General features: G+C 42.2%; 1 protein-coding gene across 11 annotated transcripts; it reads right to left on the reverse strand.

Moving 5' to 3' along the window:
- Positions 1–308: 308 nt before the first annotated feature.
- Positions 309–18,673, reverse strand: LOC115114505 (protein SSXT-like). Of its 11 annotated transcripts, XM_029642790.2 has the most exons (14): positions 18,481–18,673; positions 17,517–17,593; positions 17,282–17,366; positions 16,427–16,465; positions 15,754–15,913; positions 13,451–13,681; positions 13,125–13,286; positions 12,669–12,746; positions 10,964–11,011; positions 10,756–10,803; positions 10,358–10,480; positions 5,393–5,529; positions 4,929–4,991; positions 4,069–4,157 (listed from the first exon to the last, which is right to left on the reverse strand). In XM_029642790.2, exons 1-13 carry the CDS (start codon positions 18,547–18,549, stop codon positions 4,974–4,976), a joined length of 1,275 nt encoding a protein of 424 aa, XP_029498650.1. In that variant the 5' UTR covers positions 18,550–18,673; the 3' UTR covers positions 4,069–4,157; positions 4,929–4,973. The 11 variants fall into 11 exon arrangements, with proteins under 11 accessions (XP_029498649.1, XP_029498648.1, XP_029498653.1 ...); XM_029642789.2 differs by lacking the exon at positions 4,929–4,991 and having other exon boundaries at positions 309–4,157; positions 16,427–16,462; XM_029642788.2 differs by lacking the exon at positions 4,929–4,991 and having other exon boundaries at positions 309–4,157.
- Between the last annotated feature and the right edge of the window lie 1,878 nt (positions 18,674–20,551).

The following is a 20,551-nucleotide window of genomic DNA, read 5'->3' on the forward strand; positions in this document are numbered from 1 at the left end:
CAGTCTGGTCACGTGCTCCGGACACACATCTGGTGCACCATCTGTAACTCTCCCCCCCCTACTGTGCGTGACAGGTAGTCCCTCTGGAGGGGGAAGGTCATTTTTGGTGCAAAAGTACCCGGGACTTCTGATACATCTGGAATGCAGGGTGTGGTGGGAACTTACTGAGCTAATAGTGTACAGTAAATACATGAACAGATATTCAAAACAAGAAAATCACAAAGTAAACTTAGACAACATTGTCTATGTCGTTGCATTTGAAGAACAGGGACATTTGAAGACAATTGCATAAAAATCCAACACAAGTGTATAAAAAAAATTCAAGCAATTTATTGTTGCAGTTTTTCAGTGACATACTGTACAGTTTCACATCACAATGACACTTACAGTAACATCATGTTGGCTACAGGGTAAATGAAAGACAAAACATTTATTACAAGGTATGTACTAAAGCATACCAAGGTTAGTATCTTTGAGGCTGACTGGAAACCAATCACCATACTTCTATCTTCTCTATAATATGTGCATGATTTATGCATATTGTACAAATGTATATCAAGCCCAAGGTTTCATAAAATAACACAACCAGTCTGTACAAGAGTGAAATGTTGCATGACATCATAGGAAATGTATCTCAAATCATTACAGCAAGACACTCAGTTTAGAGTATAACGTAACACTTTGTTATACTCCACATAACTCATATTATTCTGTTGGTGGTTACTTACGTTATACTCCACATAACTCATATTATTCTGTTGGTGGTTACTTACGTTATACTCCATAACTCATATTATTCTGTTGGTGGTTAACGTACATTACATTTTCTTAAATAACAAAAATGTAAAAGTTTATTCGGGGGAGAAATCTCATCCAACATTGTAAAGACGATTCATTCTGTCTGAAACAAGCTTATGTGGTGCTGAACATACTGAATGTATGACAGTCTGTGGTCAATGCACTCCCACAGACCCATTATGGGAATATTGAGCACGGGCAAAACGTTCAGAAAGTTGCAGGTAAAAACGTAATGTATCGAGCAGACACTATTCTCCAGAGAGCTGTGTCCGATGCACATTAGACATATGTTTGGAATATCCCCCAACTGAATTCATCTCTTATTCAGCTACCAATAACAGAGCACACTGAAGCGCCAAGGCCATAAGATACATGGTTCTAAATTCAACTTTTAGGAGAAGCAGGGGGTACTGGAAGCATTCAGGGGCCCTATTAATAAACCATCTCAGAGTAGGAGTGCTGATCTTGGATCAGGTCTCCCCTATCTATTTATTCTTACATATTATCTAAAAGGCTAAACTGATCCCAATTCAGCTGTCCTAATCTGAGACACTTTATGAATATGTGCTCAGTGCTTTGTGTTACACATAGGTTTGCAAAGGGAGGGTGTATTACTTGAAACATTCAAAGTTGACCTGTAAATTAACAGAATTGTTTTTTATCTTCCAAGGATTTTTTTTTACAATCTGTCAGAAGACATCTAGTGGCCCATTTGTGTAATTCAGATTATGACAAGTGTCTAATAATCTCTGATCCTGTGTGGGTAATAACATGTAAAATATCTGAAATATTTTTAATCAGATAAGGATCGGCCCATTTTTTAAAATGTCCACCTAAAATGACATACCCAAATCTAACGGCCTGTAGCTCAGGACCTGAAGGAAGGATATGCATATTATTGATACCAGTTGAAAGGAAACACTTTGAAGTTTGTGGAAATGTAAAATTAATGTAGAAGAATAACACATTAGATCTGGTAAAAGATAATACAATCAAAAACATGCGTTTTCAGAAAAGAATAATTGTTCCATCGTCTTTGAAATGCAAGAGAAAGGCCATACATTCAGATAGGAGTTTAGGTGTAATTTAGATGGCAGCAGTGTGTGTGTGTAAAGTTTCAGACTGATCCAGTGAAGCATTACATTAGTACACTATATTTTGTATCAAGTCTGAAAGGAGTTTGCCCAAATGTGCCGAATTGGTCAATTGATACATAACTATAGAGAACACACAAAAAAGCTATGGTATTAAAAAAATACAAGTTTACACACATTCAGGAATGTCATACATGATGGATCATTTGCTTCCCTACAGAGAAAAAACACTAACCTTCACACATCTAGATGGCCAGGCGGGCCAAAGACAGAACCCAGTTCCTACATTTGAATATAACATGTATTTTATCAAACAAAACTATCCTACATTTTATCTCTGGGACCCTCATGATGACAAATCAGAGCAACATTACTAAATGTAAGTACACTATTTACCTTCGGAGGTGAATGTATCAAACCAGTTTCCATGATAAGTGTTTTGTTGTTGTGCACTCTCAAATTAATAGAATGGTATTTTTTCACTGTAATAGCTACTGTAAATTGGACTGCAGTTAGATTAACAAGAATTTAAGCTTTCTGCCCATATAAGACATATCTATGTACTGGAAAGTTGGCTGTTACTTATGTCATTCTAGTCACATTAGCGCACGTTAGTAACAACCATCCAGGTTTAGGGACACCGATCCCATAGAGGTAAAAAATATATATGACAAAGATGTTAAACAATCCTAAATAAAAAAGAAACTAAACTAATACCATTCATTATTGTTTAATATGAGGGTTTCAGCATGAAATTTCCTTTTTACAAACTTTTATTTATTTTATGTCAATGTTTTATTAATGTTTGGGCATCAAACTGGTGGCAGTTGTGAAAAAAGTAAATCATTAGATTAGTGTAAAAATAATGTAATGGTTGATTAGATGCTTTTTGCCATTAATTAGGTTATTTTCTCTTGAAAAATATGGTAAAATAAAAAAATGTCACATATACCAGATTAGTCCAGAGAAATGTGGTGTTTGACATGGTCAGCCATGGCGTTCCTGGAGCAAATTAGGGTTAAGTTCCTCACTCATGGGCAAGTCGGCAGATTTTTCACCTTGTCTGCTCAGGTATTCAAACCAGCAACCTTTCGGTTACTAGCCCAATGCGCTACCTGCCACCCTACTATCTAATATAAAACTCATGGACAATATGGTCACAGATATAATTAATGAACACTATATACGAATACAGTTTTTAAAAGTTATTCAAGTATAGATTACTAGATTACCAAAATTACAATATATTCTGTTAATGACTAAAATCACGCAATATTCCGGTAACTTTGGAAAATCACCGGTAGCTTTGCAACCCTAGTTACACACATACTGTAGATCTCAAAGTCAGAATACAGCCCCACTCACAGGTCATGTTTTGTTGCCCAAAGAAATAATGTTTCACCACTGATGCTCCAATACAGATAGGTGTTCTCAGTTTGTTTGAGGGCTTTCTATGTACAATCCATTCAGAAAACCAAAGCATCAGATTTGTTCACCCCAAGCACATATTCAATGTACAAGTCTTTGAAGAAGCAAAGGGAAATCAGGGGTTACAAATAACAAAAGAACAAACAAAATAGCAGATGAAAACAATGTTAATCACAACTTACATCAAGAGACATAACACTTCAGGAGGAAAACAGAAACTATATTCAACAGTACTCCAAATTCTTATACAAAATTAGCTCCATCTAAAAATCATAAAATACATGTTTACATCATCACATATGTTGACCTTGACATATAACATAGCCGTACAGAATTTTGTTTCTGGTGTTAAAATCTCCTCACTCCATCCCCGTCCCACCCCTCCACTTCCCATTGGCATTATTGCTTCTTATGAACAGGGGGCTATTGGATGGAGAAACATTGCCCTACAAGAGTGTGAAGTTCAGTTCTGTACACTTCTGTCCTCTGATCTAGACAAAATGAATTTTACGGGTAATTTTTTGCCCTTTTCGAAATCTGCAGTGCTCTGGATAAGGCAGCTCTGTTTGGTTTTAAGGCATTGCTGCTTTGAGACTTAACTCAGACTAGAAGGGGAGAAATGGAAGTGAACACAATCATCTCATTACATAAGGCCCAGACATAGGGGATACAGAGGGCAAAGTGTGTGTGTGTGGGCGTCTCTGTGAGCTGCAGCCGTTATAAAAGTCCAGATAACAGTTGTACAGAGGTCAGAGGTTAGAGGTCAGAGCGGGGCTCTTGGTGACTGACAGTGACTGCCATGGCCATCTCTCATTGCTGGTAATTTCCATATTGACCCTGTGGAGGGAGGAAGGGAGTACTGTAAATGGACATCTTAATTACTTTTCATCCGAACATCTGAACAAACAGGCATTTACTAGGGAAATGCTAATATTTACATATTTAAACAGGATGCAAACAAGCACATCTGTAGCAGCTAGTTATGAACCTTTTGTTACAGATACAGATGCAGACTATTCCTGTGTGGCTGCATTGGCTATATTTAACCAGCAGGTGGCAGCATGGCCACAGAAAAGGTCAACAGGAGGGAAGTAACGTCATGTCAGTTATACTGTAGCAGTAGGCAAAATGCTTCTCTCCGACTTGCACATTTCACATGTTTTGTATTTTGCAGGAGCATTTCTAAACAGGGGTCGAAAGTGGCTGCTCTTTAGGAATAAAAGTTTAGTTACACATTGATTTATTTTGCTTAAATTTGACTTACTTTGATCATTTACTATTCTACACAGTGCATAATTAAATTACGCATTAAAAAAAAAACATTTAAATGCAGTATATTGCATGAAAAGGGATGAATAATAACCCAAGGCATGAGGAGTTGTACTTTTGATTGATTTAGTCAATTCCAAACCATCAACATTTTATTTTTGAAGTTCCCCTACAGAATATGCTTGATATGTTTGAAGACCTCAAGAATAGAATTCGACCCCTGGTTACAAAAAGAGGTAAAGGTGGAAATCAGATGTTTAAATAGAAGACAGGAGGAGAAACATGACAAATGCAAATCAAGGCTAGGTGAACGGTCACACGTTCAGATTTTACCATTACCTTTGCTTCTTACAGAACTAGTCAGGGGTTCAAATCCCTGGGTCTTTATTTCCTCATGTGTCCCTGAATATTCAAAGATAAAGAATCAAAGTGTTGCTGTGGCCCCCGCAAAGGACCACAGAAAATACAGGGCAACACGTAGCTCTCCCCTCCCCTTCAACAATCTCAAAAGTCAGTTACGTTTAGGGAGGAGACACTACATTGCCCTCGCATTGCACTGCTCTGGTCTGACTTGCTGTATTATCCAATATTATTCAACTTGTCTTAATCTCCCCATACAATGTCAGCATGCACAAGACACCCACTCCACCCAGGTCTCTTGCTTATGGACACTCCCTGAACCCTGGAAAACTTCACGTTACATTTTTAACTTCTATCCATCTCTAGCCAACATATAAAAAGGACACAATAAGAGTCACATACAGATAGAGGTTAGGCCTGCCTACTCATGGGCTCATACTCACCTGATCGTAGCCTGGGTATGGGCGTTGCTGCTGGGCCTGAGGGGGGCCGGGCTGGGGGCCCCGGTAGGCCCCGTACTGCTGCCCCTGGCCCTGGGGGTAACCCTGGGGGTACTGGCCTGGGGCTCCCTGGGACGGACCTGGGGAGGGGGGACAGAGCAGAGAAAAAGGTTATGGATGTCTAACTGAAACATGCTACAGTTCTTCACACCATATAGGAGCAGTTAAGAAGACTGGTCTGTTCAATAACAAAAAGCACACAGTTAACCTGGGAGTATAAGAGCGCGCTTGATTCACTGACTTTGTCCTGTTTGATGTCCATTATGCCACGTCTTGTTCTTGAACCATTGAGTGTCAATTAACCTTTATCTCCCAATAGACATATCCAGTGACAACCAGCCAGAGGCATGGCAGAAAGAGACTGGTGGGTAGTAGTAGTATTAGTTGGGTCCTGGCCCATTTGCTGAAGTTTGGCTCCACATTAACACTGGCCTACTCTGTTTTAAGTGGATGGCTGCAAACTTTCTACTATTAAACTAGGACAAAACTGAGATGCTTGTTCTAGGTCCCAAGAAACAGAGATCTTCTGTTGAATCTGACAATTAATCTTAATGGTTGTACAGTCGTCTCAAATAAAACTGTGAAGGACCTCGGCGTTACTCTGGACCCTGATCTCTCTTTTGAAGAACATATCAAGACCATTTCGAGGACAGCTTTTTTCCATCTAAAACATTTACATTTACATTTAAGCAAAAATCAGAAACTTTCTGTCCAACAAGTGAACAGTGCATCTAAATTAATCCATGCAGGTTTCCGGAAGGTGTCTCCGCTGTCTTCTAGGTTTGTTCCAGACTACTGCAATGCTCTATTTTCCGGCTACCCGGATAAAGCACTAAATAAACTTCAGTTAGTGCTAAATACGGCTGCTAGAATCCTGACTAGAACCAAAAATTTGATCATATTACTCCAGTGCTAGCCTCTCTACACTGGCTTCCTGTCAAAGCAAGGGCTGATTTCAAGGTTTTACTGCTAACCTACAAAGCATTACATGGGCTTGCTCCTACCTATCTCTCTGATTTGGTCCTGCCGTACATACCTACACGTACGCTATGGTCACAAGACGCAGGCCTCCTAATTGTCCCTAGAATTTCTAAGCAAACAGCTGGAGGCAGGGCTTTCTCCTATAGAGCTCCATTTTTATGGAACGGTCTGCCTACCCATGTCAGAGACGCAAACTCGGTCTCAACCTTTAAGTCTTTACTGAAGACTCATCTCTTCAGTGGGTCATATGATTGAGTGTAGTCTGGCCCAGGAGTGGGAAGGTGAACGGAAAGGCTCTGGAGCAACGAACCGCCCTTGCTGTCTCTGCCTGGCCGGTTCCCCTCTTGTCCACTGGGATTCTCTGCCTCTAACCCTGTTACGGGGGCTGAGTCACTGGCTTACTGGGGCTCTCTCATGCCGTCCCTGGGGGGTGCGTCACCTGGGTGGGTTGATTCACTGTTGTGGTCAGCCTGTCTGGGTTGGCGCCCCCCTTGGGTTGTGCCGTGGCGGAGATCTTTGTGGGCTATACTCGGCCTTGTCTCAGGATGGTAAGTTGGTGGTTGAAGATATCCCTCTAGTGGTGTGGGGGCTGTGCTTTGGCAAAGTGGGTGGGGTTATATCCTTCCTGTTTGGCCCTGTCCGGGGGTGTCCTCGGATGGGGCCACAGTGTCTCCTGACCCCTCCTGTCTCAGCCTCCAGTATTTATGCTGCAGTAGTTTGTGTGTCGGGGGCTAGGGTCAGTTTGTTATATCTGGAGTACTTCTCCTGTCCTATTCGGTGTCCTGTGTGAATCTAAGTGTGCGTTCTCTAATTCTCTCCTCTCTTTCTTTCTCTCTCTCGGAGGACCTGAGCCCTAGGACCATGTCCCAGGACTACCTGACATGATGACTCCTTGCTGTCCCCAGTCCACCTGGCCATGCTGCTGCTCCAGTTTCAACTGTTCTGCCTTACTATTATTCAACCATGCTGGTCATTTATGAACATTTGAACATCTTGGCCACGTTCTGTTATAATCTCCACCCGGCACAGCCAGAAGAGGACTGGCCCCAGTCCACTCTCTTTCTTTCTCTCTCTCGGAGGACCTGAGCCCTGGACCGTGCTGACTACCTGACATGATGACTCCTTGCTGTCCCCAGTCCACCTGACTGTGCTGCTGCTCCAGTTTCAACTGTTCTGCCTTATTATTATTCGACCATGCTGGTCATTTATGAACATTTGAACATCTTGGTCATGTTCTGTTATAATCTCTACCCGGCACAGCCAGAAGAGGACTGGCCACCCCACATAGCCTGGTTCCTCTCTAGGTTTCTTCCTAGGTTTTGGCCTTTCTAGGGAGTTTTTCCTAGCCACCGTGCTTTTACACCTGCATTGTTTGCTGTTTGGGGTTTTAGGCTGGGTTTCTGTACAGCACTTTGAGATATCAGCTGATGTACGAAGGGCTATATAAATAAATTTGATTTGATTTGATTTGACTTTGTAATGAGAGAGTCTGACTTGCTGGAGCTGGGTGTTAAGTTTTCTAATGAAAGGAGACATCAAGGAGATTCAGTGGGCCCTCATTAGATAAGTGAAGCATCATTAAAAATCACTCCATCAGACCGCCTCTGTATACTACCACTGCACTGCAGCTACCTTACCGCCGCGTAGTGCCATAATCAGGCATCTTAACTTCTTTGGGATAGGGGGCAGCATTTTCACTTTTGTATGATTAGCGTGCCCAGAGTGAACTGCCTCCTACTCAGTCCCAGATGCTAATGAATGCATATTATTATTGGTATTGGATAGAAAACACTCTGAAGTTCCTAAAACGGTTTGAATGAGGTCTGTGAGTATAACAGAACTCATATGGCAGGCAAAAACCTGAGAAAAAAATCCAAACAGGAAGTGGGAAATCTGAGGTTTGTAGTTTTTGAACTCACCCCTATCGAATACACAGTGGGATATTGGTTATGTTGCACTTCCTAAGGCTTCCACTAGATGTTAACCGTCTTTAGAACGTTGTTTCAGGCTTCTACTGTGATGTGGAACCGGATGAGAGCTCTTTGAGGCAGTGGTCGCTCTCAGTCACGCGCTTTCACTTGGGAGGTAGCTCTCGTTCCATTGCTTTCCTACAGACAATGTAATTCTCCGGTTGGAACATTATTGAACTTTTATCATAAAAACATCCTAAAGAAAAATTCTATACTTAGTTTGACAAGTTTCTTCGACCTGTAATATAACTTTTGAACGTTTCGTCCGAATGGACCAGATCGCACATTTGGATTTGTTTACCAAACACCCTAACAAAAGAAGCTATTGGACATAAATGAACATAAATGATGGACATTATCAAACAAAACAAACATTTATTGTGGAACTGCGATTCCTGGGAGTGCATTCTGATGAAGATCATCAAAGGTAAGTGAATATTTATAATGCTATTTATGAATAATGCTGACTACCCAACATGGCAGATTTGGGATCTGAGCTCCGTTCTCAGATGATGCTTTTATGCTTTTTCCGTAAAGTTTTTTTGAAATTTGACACAGCGGTTGCATTAAGGAGAAGTGTATCTATATTTCCATGCCTAACAATTGTATTTTCATCGACATATATAATGAGTGTTTCTGTGAATTCATGTGGCTCTCTGCAATATCACTGCATGTTTTGGAACTACTGAACATAACACGCCAATGTAAAATAAGATTTTTGGATATAAATATGAACTTTACCGAACAAAACATACATGTATTGTGTAACATAAAGTCCTATGAGTGCCATCTGATGAAGATCAAAGGTTAGTGATTAATTTGACCTCTATTTGTGCTTTTTGTGACTCCTCTCTTTGGCTGGAAAAATGGCTAGGTTTATCTGCGAGTTGGTGGTGACCTAACATAATCGTTTGTGGAGCTTTCGCTGTAAAGCATTTTTTAAATCAGACACTGTGGCTGGATTAACAAGAATTTTATCTTTAAAATAGTGCCTAATACCTGTATGTTTCAGAAATTTGATTTATCATATTTCTGTTGATTTGTATTTGGCGCACTGCAATTTCATTGGCTGTTGGCGAGGGGTTCCGCTAGCGGAACGGGGTTCCGCTAGACAGGTTAACAGCTGATCAGTGATACGATGACTGACTGACTGACTGACTGACTGGGCCAAGTCAAACGTCATTAGGTGCTCATAATGCAGACGCAGCTACCGCAAATCTTAACCTTGTGTGGCCCGCCTGCGAGAGCGCATGTGAGCCAGATGGAGCCCAACTCATAGCCTCTGCCTCTCTCCACCAGCTCATTACTGACATGAGAGAAAGGAGAGCTGACAGGATTTTAAAAACGAAAGAGGGGGCTGTGGTTCCCACACCCACAATGCCGAGGGTTATTACCCATAAGCGTGTCCTATTCCTTTTACTCTCCCGCCATCTCTAACTTTCAGAGACTTTCTATCACACAGTAACTAGGCCTGTACAGTGACCCACCATAGTACGAGAGGGACACCTAACAGCGCCAATGTCTGCCAGCTACCGCTTCTGATCAACGTGCCAGTATGTGTAGCCTTGATTGCGCCGCTGCAACATTGAAAGTACACCATTTCAATTAGCAAAACAGTGGTGTGGTTCAGTAAACATATGTGAGGCTCTGGGTGAGTGCCATTTGGAATCTAGGACTGATGTTTCAAGATAATGAAAAGGAAAGTAAACGGTGAATCCTACAGGATGAGTGTGGACTGACTGCCATCAGAGTAATGGCACACACCAACATCTTTTTATTTCCCATTTCAGTAAATCCCCCAAAAAAGTGTACAAAGTAATAGGCTATGGAAAAATAAAGAGAAAGAAAGAACAAGAAAGAGAGAAAATAAATAGAGTGAGAGAACAAGATGAGTGAGAGAGAGAAAGACCGAGACACGCAAAGACAGATTCAGTGATATTGCTTAGGTTCCACCCACCATAGCCCTGTTGCGGTCCAGGGTAGCCCTGCTGTCCAGGGTACTGCTGCTGTGGGGGGTAGCCCTGCTGCTGGGGAGGACCTTGCTGGTAGGCCTCCTGCTGCTGGCCATACTGGGCATTACCTACAGGGGGCAACAGAGCGACATTACAGTATCTGTGATATTTCAGTACCTGAACCAGGTTTGACGACAACACAGCAGACATCAGTGTTTAGAGTGGCCAGAATCAGGCTTGGGGTCCATTTCAAGTCGGAAGGTAAACTGAAATTCAATTCCAAATTTTTCCAGCATGATTAGAATTTCAGTTTACTTCCTGAATTGAACAAGCTATTGACCCAAACCCGGATCAGAATTTGTTTGAACACACTGATTTTGGCTGTTAAACAAAGTTAACAAACCATGATCTTTTTCATATGGGGACTGTTGGTTGGCTGCTGGGTCTCGCTCTGGCAGACATAACCCACAGGAGAAAAGAACCAACACCATGATTGGAATTTAATTTTACTTCCTGAGTTGATTGAATTGAACAGGATATTGACCCTAATCCTGATCAGAACGTTTTTTGAAAACACTGATTTAGGCTGTTAACAAACAAAGTTAACAAACCATTATCTTTTTCATAGGGGGACTGTTGGTTGGCTGCTGGGTCTCGCTCTGGCAGACAAGACAAGAACCACAGGAGAAAAGAACCAACACTGTGAGCATGCCCATTGAAACATTAAGTTTATTTTTGTTTGTTTTTATATGCAACATGGTTGTTATAGTGACTCTTTTTTAGCATCCTTACCTGACACCTGCTATGAGCCATTAATAAAACAAAGCTGGAACGACAACATTTATGAGAAATGAAATATGTGAGTGAGAAATCATCAACGATTAAAAGTAGTCACGTGCATAGCGGTGAGGGACATGAAGCCAGAAAACAGAGACTAGAACAAACTCAGAAAGCTTCAGCTGGCCAGGGAAGGCTAAACAGAGGAAATAATATCGGTATAGAAAGTGTACTTGAGTTATGTTATTAATTGTAAAAAGCTAGCATTTAGGCTATTGCAGTTATAAAACACAATAGCCTTTGTCACAATTGGAAAGAAGTCTCAGAAATGTCTCCATAAAAGCAACACAAAAGTTCCATAAGTCATGTGTTTTTAGCTTAGCTTCTTCCTTTTCCCCTGTGAGTACATTTCTGTGAAGCTACATAGATACCTCCTTGGTAGTATTGTTCTGAGGGATCAAAGCCTTGATCAGGGAACGGTGGCTGTAGTAAACCACCTAAAGCATTATTTCACAAGGAGATAGGAAGACATGTTATTTCATGTCCATGTTTGAGGTGATAAGTCAATGAGGGGGAAAGTCAGGGGATTAAAAATATACAGATTGTTAAATATCAGTATATATTTTATATTGCTTCAAGCAATGTCTCTGTGTGTGTGTGGGTATCAATGTTCATAAATATAGGTTTTGCAAAAGTGATAAGTAAACATTGGAATATTTGTTTCACTTTCTTTTGGGAATATACAGTTTTACAAGACAATATTTAAATCCTGTAATTTCCATAGGAGTACAATTTAGCTACGAGACTGGAGAATACTGTGTCAAAGTTTGAAAGGGAGTAGAATGTAGACAACTCAGAAAGGTGTAGAAAGTGATTGATACATGCAAGAGAAAGTTATTAATTTAAGAATAATTGATGGGGATGCTATGATGCAAAATCACTATGGAGGGGTGGGAAATCACTGGTGAAAAATACCAGTCCAACTAGTCACCTTTTCCACCAGGAGTCTTCAAAGCAACATCTGTCAACACGTGTGTGGGGCTTCTGCTAAAGTAGGACCTCTGCTTCTGCTAAAAGCACCACCTAAGATCAACTTCCTGGATTGAATCGCGGTACGCATTTGGAGCCACACCTCCACAAGAAAACGGTTGGACAGAATAACTAGCTATTTGTTTATCGAAGACGCATATCACCGGTGGGATGGTGGGCAGGCAAACCAAACATTAGCTTCCTTCTTGCCAGGTTTACAGAGCACCATGACTAACTGACATCTTCCATTCTCTATTTCCACAAATGTTCTAGATAACTGCGGTGGAACCAAGATAAACCATTGATGATTCGTTTCAGGTGTAAAGTGGTCCTGAGCAATTCACTGGCTTTAGCTGAGGGATGGTGTCACTGTCATACAATGTTGTTTTGGTACTCGCAATCCTCTTGTCCTTCTACATGACTCAATACAGTTTCTCTAAGTGAACGTTAGACGGACGGAGAGGTTTGGTTGGTTCTACGAGCGGTTGGTTGGAGGGTTGGTTCTCCTACCTTCTGAGGCTCCCTGTCCTGCGTGACTGTACTGGTCCCCATAGTAGTCTTCCTGCCCTGGGTACTGCTGAGGGGGTCCTACATACACACACACAACACACACAGGTTGATTCAAGGTGTTGTTGGGGCGGGAGTGTGGGGAGGGGGGAGGGGGGGATTTCGGTGTGGAAAGGGGAGTGAGGTTGGAATTTGGGCCACTTATTCGCTAGAGAGCTCCTGGTCCTCAAACTATAGCTCAGTTGTCTGGGTCTGACAACAACCTTCAGGACACCTGGGTACTCCTTCTATGGTAATGGGGCTACCTATGTCTACAAGCAACGACAGTGTAAGTGAAAGATAGTTCCACTTAAGAGACGAAGTGGAAAGGGGGTTACGGACAGGAGAAGAGGTTTCAGCCCTGTGTCAAGTCAAACCAAGCGCCTTGTCCCAGTGCCCACTCTGTAGAGCAGAGCGTACCTTGCTGTGGGGGTCTGTAAGGGGGCATGGGCCTCTGCCCCATCACGTGGTTCCCCTGGCCCATCATGCCCATGGGGTTCTGCTGGCCCTGGTAGTGCTGCCCGCCACCTCCAGGGGGTATGTTGTACTGCTGGGAGGGAGGCTGCTGGTGCATCATGGGGCCTGGGGCAGGAACAACACAAACACACACAGTATGCCATTACAGAACCCAATTTGAAAAAAAACTCAACAATAAAGCATCCATGGATGAATGTCATCATCAAAAGATGTGTATGGGTCAAAGAGAAGGTCTATCAAGGACACGTTTGTTTTCCTCTTTCCTGTACCTTGGTTAGCCTGCATGTTCATGTTGGGCCGGGGGCCGTAGTTACCCATGGGTCCTTGGGTCATGTTCATCTGGCCTTGGGCAGGCATGCTCTGAGAGGAGGGTACAGCGTGGTTGTAGCCGCCCATAGAGCCATGGCTGCTGGGGGGCATGTTCATGGAGCCGCTGCCGGGCATGTTGGGGGGCTGGTTGGGACCCGGCCCAGGGCCCTGCATGGGCATGTGATTAGGCCCTGGGAAAAAAAGAACGACAGATCATTCAACATTTTGGAAGATATTAGACCATACAGTACAGAGATCAAATATTTAATTATTTAATTAAAACATTATTAATGATTTCCCGAGAAAAATACTTTCTCCCTATTTTAATATTCACAAGCATGTGCGCTGTAGAGCCTTGACAACTGGTAATAACTGGTCAATCTACCCTGCGGCAGAACAAAGTAGACTAAATGTTAACAGTCTAGCCCCTGGGGCTGGGCGGTATACCGCTTCACACACCAAACCCTGCCCCATGTTACTCAACGAGAGAGCAATTTCTCAACCATGGAGTCACAAGCACTTTCTTGCTGTTCACTCTGCAGTCTGCATGGTTAGATAGATACAACAAGATGTTGGTGACAACGATGCTGCTTTACACAAATGTTCTATAATTACACTATTAGTTTGTGTATCTTACCATCTGCAAACTACTACTAGTTTGTCTTTTCTTAGCAAGTTGGGGCTAAAAGAATTTGCATTAGCCGCAAATGCTAATCACTAGTTAGTACATTTAGCAAGCTAAGAGTCAGCTAGCTAATACAGCCTGGTACCAGTGCTGGTGTAGGCCTAGATAAGCATGTTGTTTGTGCAATGGTATACTCTATATCAGAGGAATAGGCAAAGCATGAATATGTTAGCTAGCTAGCTACATCAAGGCTGCGGTTCAAACACTTAAAAGACCCTATCCCCTCAGCCCTCAAATTAAGTGGACACTTCTGATGACGTATCATGACGTCTGACGAGTATACACTTGCAGGCTGAGGTAGGAAGGAATGCTTTTTAAATGGACCACCCTTGTCCGGAAATTCGTCACTCGTACATCCCACGATGATTGTGTTATTGACTGTACGTTTGTTTATCCCATGTGTAACTCTGTGTTGTTTGTGTCGCACTGCTTTGCTTTATCTTGGCCAGGTTGCAGTTGTAAATGAGAACTTGTTCTCAACTGACCTACCTGGTTAAATAAAGGTGAAATAAATAAAAAATAAATTGTGTTTTCAGCCACTGGTAGCTTGTGGGTGCTTTATATGCGCTAGTCATTTATGAGTGCATGTCTACTTAAATTAAATATATAATTATTAATATACGCTAACTGTACGATAGCTAGCAAATGAATTAGCTAACTAATATTAGCCTGCCTAGCTGGAACTTCTGAAGGAGGAAAATGTTTTATTTCTACAAATTCCAAAAGATAACCAAACAAAAACATTTTTACGAGACGTGTTTGTGCCGTCATGTGCATTACTAGCACAATTTCTAACTTATTTGCATTTGTTTTTGCTTCTATTTTTATGTTGACTCCATTGATGTTGTTATTAAGTTTTTGCTGACTTTTCTTAGTGGATGTACAATCGCCGCAAATTGAATTATGGGGAGTTTCAGGCCCCGGAGTGAACATAATTGTACACTCGACTAAAAACGAGGGCTGAGGGGCTTACGTTGCAAACTTCCCTTGCTTGGCTAATCAGTTGGGCCGCCCTCCAAAATGGCGACGGGGCTTTCCCCAAGGGCATAAGGCGAGGGTGTCTTTTAAGTTTGGACCGCAGCCCAGGTAATAAAACATCTAATGAAACACCTTATTAGGGTGCCCTGGAAACACTGACCAACACATCGGTTCCTAACCTGTCAATAATGATTCGAACAGTTCACCAAATAACTACGTCTACATTTTTTCCCCATACCATGCAACCTTGCAGAATTTTTTTTGTTTAAAGTTGGATTGAACAGTATAAAACAATCAAGGTCATGAACGACTCAAAGAACATTTAGAACTTTAATTATTCAAAAACATAACACCTTATCAAAATATTTGAAAATATAATTGTATATTTTGGCCATATTGCCCAGCCCTACTCTCCCCACACACACACAAACAAACACGCATACAAACACAACCACAGTGAAGTGGAGTCCAAGACAACCAGAGCTCAGACGGGTGACATCGTTTAACAGAGCACCCTCCCCTCCTCTTCCAGCTCTGTGGTGTTGCTAGGCAACCCTAGTGAGTGAGACAGGGATAGAGAGAGGATGGGAGGTCACTTACCAGGCATCTGTCCGTTCATCTGGCTCTGCATGTGTGGGGCTGGGGGTCCGCCACTGACCATGCCCTCAGAGGGCATGTTGTGTCCGTGGGGGGGCTGGGGGCCCGGCACTCCGCTCTGGTTCATCCCACCAGGGCCCATGGGCATGTTCTGAGTAGGAGGCTGCAGACAGACAACACAGAGAGAGAAACACCAGCCGTGTTAAGATACATATCTCAGCCATGTATGAGAGAAAAAGCGGTGGGAGAGGGAGGAAGACTGATGGACGGATGACCATGGGTTCTTAAATGTAAGAACAGAAATGATCATGTTCAAAATAAAAGCAAATTATATTGAAGGTACAGGATTTAAAGACCCCGGCCATTCTGTGGATATAATATGTTATATAATCTCTGGATTTTACATGTTGTTCTATCATCTATTTCACAGCACCAGATTGCAGCAACAAGTAAGCCTATATAATAAAGCAGAACCTATCAACACAAAGTATACCTTTACACGGCACTGTACAATACTATTGCACTATTGTACCAGCAGTCTATCTCAGAGGTATCACATATGAAGTTTCACAACAAAAGACCCTGTGTTTGAATATCAATCATATAGCCTCCAACGCACAGTATGAACCAAGACACCCTATCATAAATTAACCCCCACTTCTCCACCCATACTCACTTCAAGCTTTACCTCTGGGGGAGTAGGGGAGTCACACTTCTGAAATCAAGTACAGAGCATCTAGGTGAACATTATACACCCCTTTGACCAACAGTAGGGGAGACAGGGCAAGCTTCCATTGGTGGCATATGAGGCATATATTATTTACATTCAATCTCACATGCACCGCACAATCTATCGTCAGAGCTTGACAGGGTTAGATATACTGGGAATAGGATGGGAAACCCCTATACTGGCTTAATTTCCTGTACTGGTGGAATTTGGTGAAGTTCCTGACTAGCAGTGTAATGCATATAAAGAGGCTTGGCTCTTCTTCAATTGTAACTTAGCTCTGTTGTTGCATTTCTATGCCATTATTTCAAGTCAGGATCTATAAATTATGATAACAGAATACATTATAGTTATGGAGGGAGTATTGTTAGACCACTTCATCAAAGAGTCATGTTTTGGGCAGCAGGTAGCCTGGTGGTTAGAGCGTTGGGACTAGTAACCAAAAGGTTGCAAGATTGAATCGCTGCGCTGACAAGGTAAAAAAAATCTGTCGTTCTGCCCCTGAACAAGGCAGTTAACCCACTGTTCCTAGGCCGCCATTGAAAATAAAAATGTGTTCTTAACTGACTTGCCTAGTAAAATAACGGTAAAATAAATGTTTTAAAAGCCCTATGCTTAGTTTGAGATTTAAAATCACTGAACACAATCCTTGAACTATCGGGAGCCAAGAACAACACCGTATTTCTAACTGTACAGTGTCTGTACAACTTGATGAAATGTGTCAGAGTGAATCCAATTCAGCACCAATGAATTGTCCCCTTCTTGTAACATCACTGCCCTTCTCCACCCTGGACCCATACTCACAGCAGGGAGCAGAGACTGCATGTTCTGATTGGAGTCTGCTATTGTGGCCAGGTAAACTAAATTTCTGTGGAGCATCTGCTGGTACCTGTTAACAGAAAACAGATAAAAACCCATGTTAACATTTAAAAAGGCAGGGAGAGAAGCCATCAATACACTGCAAAAACTCAAATACATGATAGTATGAAGCCTGAAAGCTCATCAGGTATGGAGATGTTGTACATAAAGTATAACTTACTGTGAACATTCTGCTGTCTTTCCTTTGCTCTGGAAGTCCATTATACATTGAATCAACTGATTGTTTTCATCCAGTAACTGAAACATGACAGAGCAAAACAGGAAGAAAACTTAGTGTTCATATGTTAAACAAACCATACAACATGCACAAGGACTATTTCCACTGAACTTCACAAAACCCCATTTACTTGAAGAACTGTGCAGATACAAAGCGGGTTAACAGAATGGTTTGTGCTGTCTGTTAGCAAACTAGTCATGTGTAATTGTTAAAATTCGTCTATGTGCATAGTTGTATGGTTTGTCTAATTTAACAAATCATTGGTTTTTGTTTGGCATACATTTTAAAGTGAAAAATAATTGAGAATACAGTAAATACAATGTAAAAAGGGTTGGGGGAATTGTGATGCATACATGGAAACAATGTTACTTGTATTAACGTTTTGAACCATAGACAGTATAACTCCAGAGGACAAACTGTCGTTCCAATCCAGACTACTCATAAAATCATATTATTTTATTTGAGAGTAGAGTAGTGTAGTGTATGATGTTAATGACAACACTGTAACTAACTAGCTGGTCAAACTGTCTTTGCCGTTTTCTCTACCTAGTAACAAAGCATTTGTCATCTAACGTTACTGTTCTGTGTGCCAGCTAACAAAAGAAGCTAACAATCCAGCTAACAAAATACTAGTAGGCCTCCATTCATATCAGAAACAAATGTAATGTTAGTCCATCGAATCGACAAAAAAAAGAAGTTATTTTTAGATTTGCCCACTCCCGCGAAGTTCATATTGACCGCGCTTTACCCTAGCAACATTGTTACCAATCTATTTCCCTTTACTTAGCTAACGTTAGCTGCCTATAGTTCGACCTGGGCACTGGCTAGGCTAGTTAGCTATCTAGCTAGCAGCAGCTGGGTTCTCTCCGCATCCATTCTGTTGTGGTGCGTGATAAAGATGAATTACCTTCTGAATTCCAGTGGGTGTTATATCACCCTTTCCACGTTGTCTATGAGGTGCAAACGCCACCGACATGGTGATTTGCTATTAAGCGAAATAAACTAAAACATAGAACTAAACAGCAAAAAAAATATGTAGAACTCAAACCAGGCAGTTTAGAATATGAACTCGTATTCCGCCAGCAGCACAAACAATGACGTCACTTTCGTACGGTAATGAGGAACCTTCAAAATAAAATCCCGCATTTCCAAACATTGCAAGGTGAATAACCAATTCAAATGAAATTGCATTTTTATCAATGGCCACTTTTATTGTGCAATTGTTAGAGACCATTAATACAAAAATACAATGCTGACCCTGGTATGTTAAGAATATTGGGCTATAGAGAGAATTTTTCTACCTGTCTCAGATTAAATGGGGTGGGAAATATTCATTAGGGTCTCAAATATGCTTAGATTCAAATCAAATCAAATCAAATGTTATTGGTCACATACACATCGTTAGCAGATGTTAATGCTAGTGTAGCGAAATGCTTGTGCTTCTAGTTCCGACCGTGCAGTAATATCTAACAAGTAATCTAACACTTTCACAACAACTACCTTATACACACAAGTGTAAAGGAATTAATAAGAATATGTACATATAAATATATGGATGAGTGATGGGCGAACGGCATAGGCAAGATGCGGTAGATGGTATAGAGTACAGTATATACATATGAGATGAGTAATGTAAGGTATGTAAACATTATATAAAGTGGCATTGTTTAAAGTGACTAGTGATACATTTATTACATCCAATTTTTAATTATTAAAGTGGCTAGAGATTTGAGTCAGTATGTTGGCAGCAGCCACTCAATGTTAGTGATGGCTGTTTAACAGTCTGATGGCCTTGAGATAGAAGCTGTTTTTCAGTCTCTCGGTCCCAGCTTTAAAACCTACACTCGATCCCTCCGATGTCAACAACTACAGACCAGTATCCCTTCTTTCTTTTCTCTCCAAAACTCTTGAACGTGCCGTCCTTGGCCAGCTCTCCCGCTATCTCTCTCAGAATGACCTTCTTGATCCAAATCAGTCAGGTTTCAAGACTAGTCATTCAACTGAGACTGCTCTTCTCTGTATCACGGAGGCGCTCCGCACTGCTAAAGCTAACTCTCTCTCCTCTGCTCTCATCCTTCTAGACCTATCGGCTGCCTTCGATACTGTGAACCATCAGATCCTCCTCTCCACCCTCTCCGAGTTGGGCATCTCCGGCGCGGCCCATGCTTGGATTGCGTCCTACCTGACAGGTCGCTCCTACCAGGTGGCGTGGCGAGAATCTGTCTCCTCACCACGCGCTCTCACCACTGGTGTCTTCCCTCTGCTCAAACCTTCTCCAACCTATCTCCTGATTCTGCCTCCTCAACCCTCCTCTCCTCCCTTTCTGCATCCCTTGATTCTCTATGTCCCCTATCTTCCAGGCCGGCTCGGTCCTCCCCTCCTGCTCCGTGGCTCGACGACTCATTGCGAGCTCACAGAACAGGGCTCCGGGCAGCCGAGCGGAAATGGAGGAAAACTCGCCTCCCTGCGGACCTGGCATCCTTTCACTCCCTCCTCTCTACATTTTCCTCTTCTGTCTCTGCTGCTAAAGCCACTTTCTACCACTCTAAAGTCCAAGCATCTGCCTCTAACCCTAGGAAGCTCTTTGCCACCTTCTCCTCCCTCCTGAATCCTCCTCCCCCTCCCCCCTCCTCCCTCTCTGCAGATGACTTCGTCAACCATTTTGAAAAGAAGGTCGACGACATCCGATCCTCGTTTGCTAAGTCAAACGACACCGCTGGTTCTGCTCACACTGCCCTACCCTGTGCTCTGACCTCTTTCTCCCCTCTCTCTCCAGATGAAATCTCGCGTCTTGTGACGGCCGGCCGCCCAACAACCTGCCCGCTTGACCCTATTCCCTCCTCTCTTCTCCAGACCATTTCCGGAGACCTTCTCCCTTACCTCACCTCGCTCATCCCTGACCGCTGGCTACGTCCCTTCTGTCTTCAAGAGAGCGAGAGTTGCACCCCTTCTGAAAAAACCTACACTCGATCCCTCCG

The sequence above is a fragment of the Oncorhynchus nerka genome, linkage group LG9b (genome assembly GCF_034236695.1).
Source record: "Oncorhynchus nerka isolate Pitt River linkage group LG9b, Oner_Uvic_2.0, whole genome shotgun sequence".
NCBI lineage: Eukaryota > Metazoa > Chordata > Actinopteri > Salmoniformes > Salmonidae > Oncorhynchus > Oncorhynchus nerka.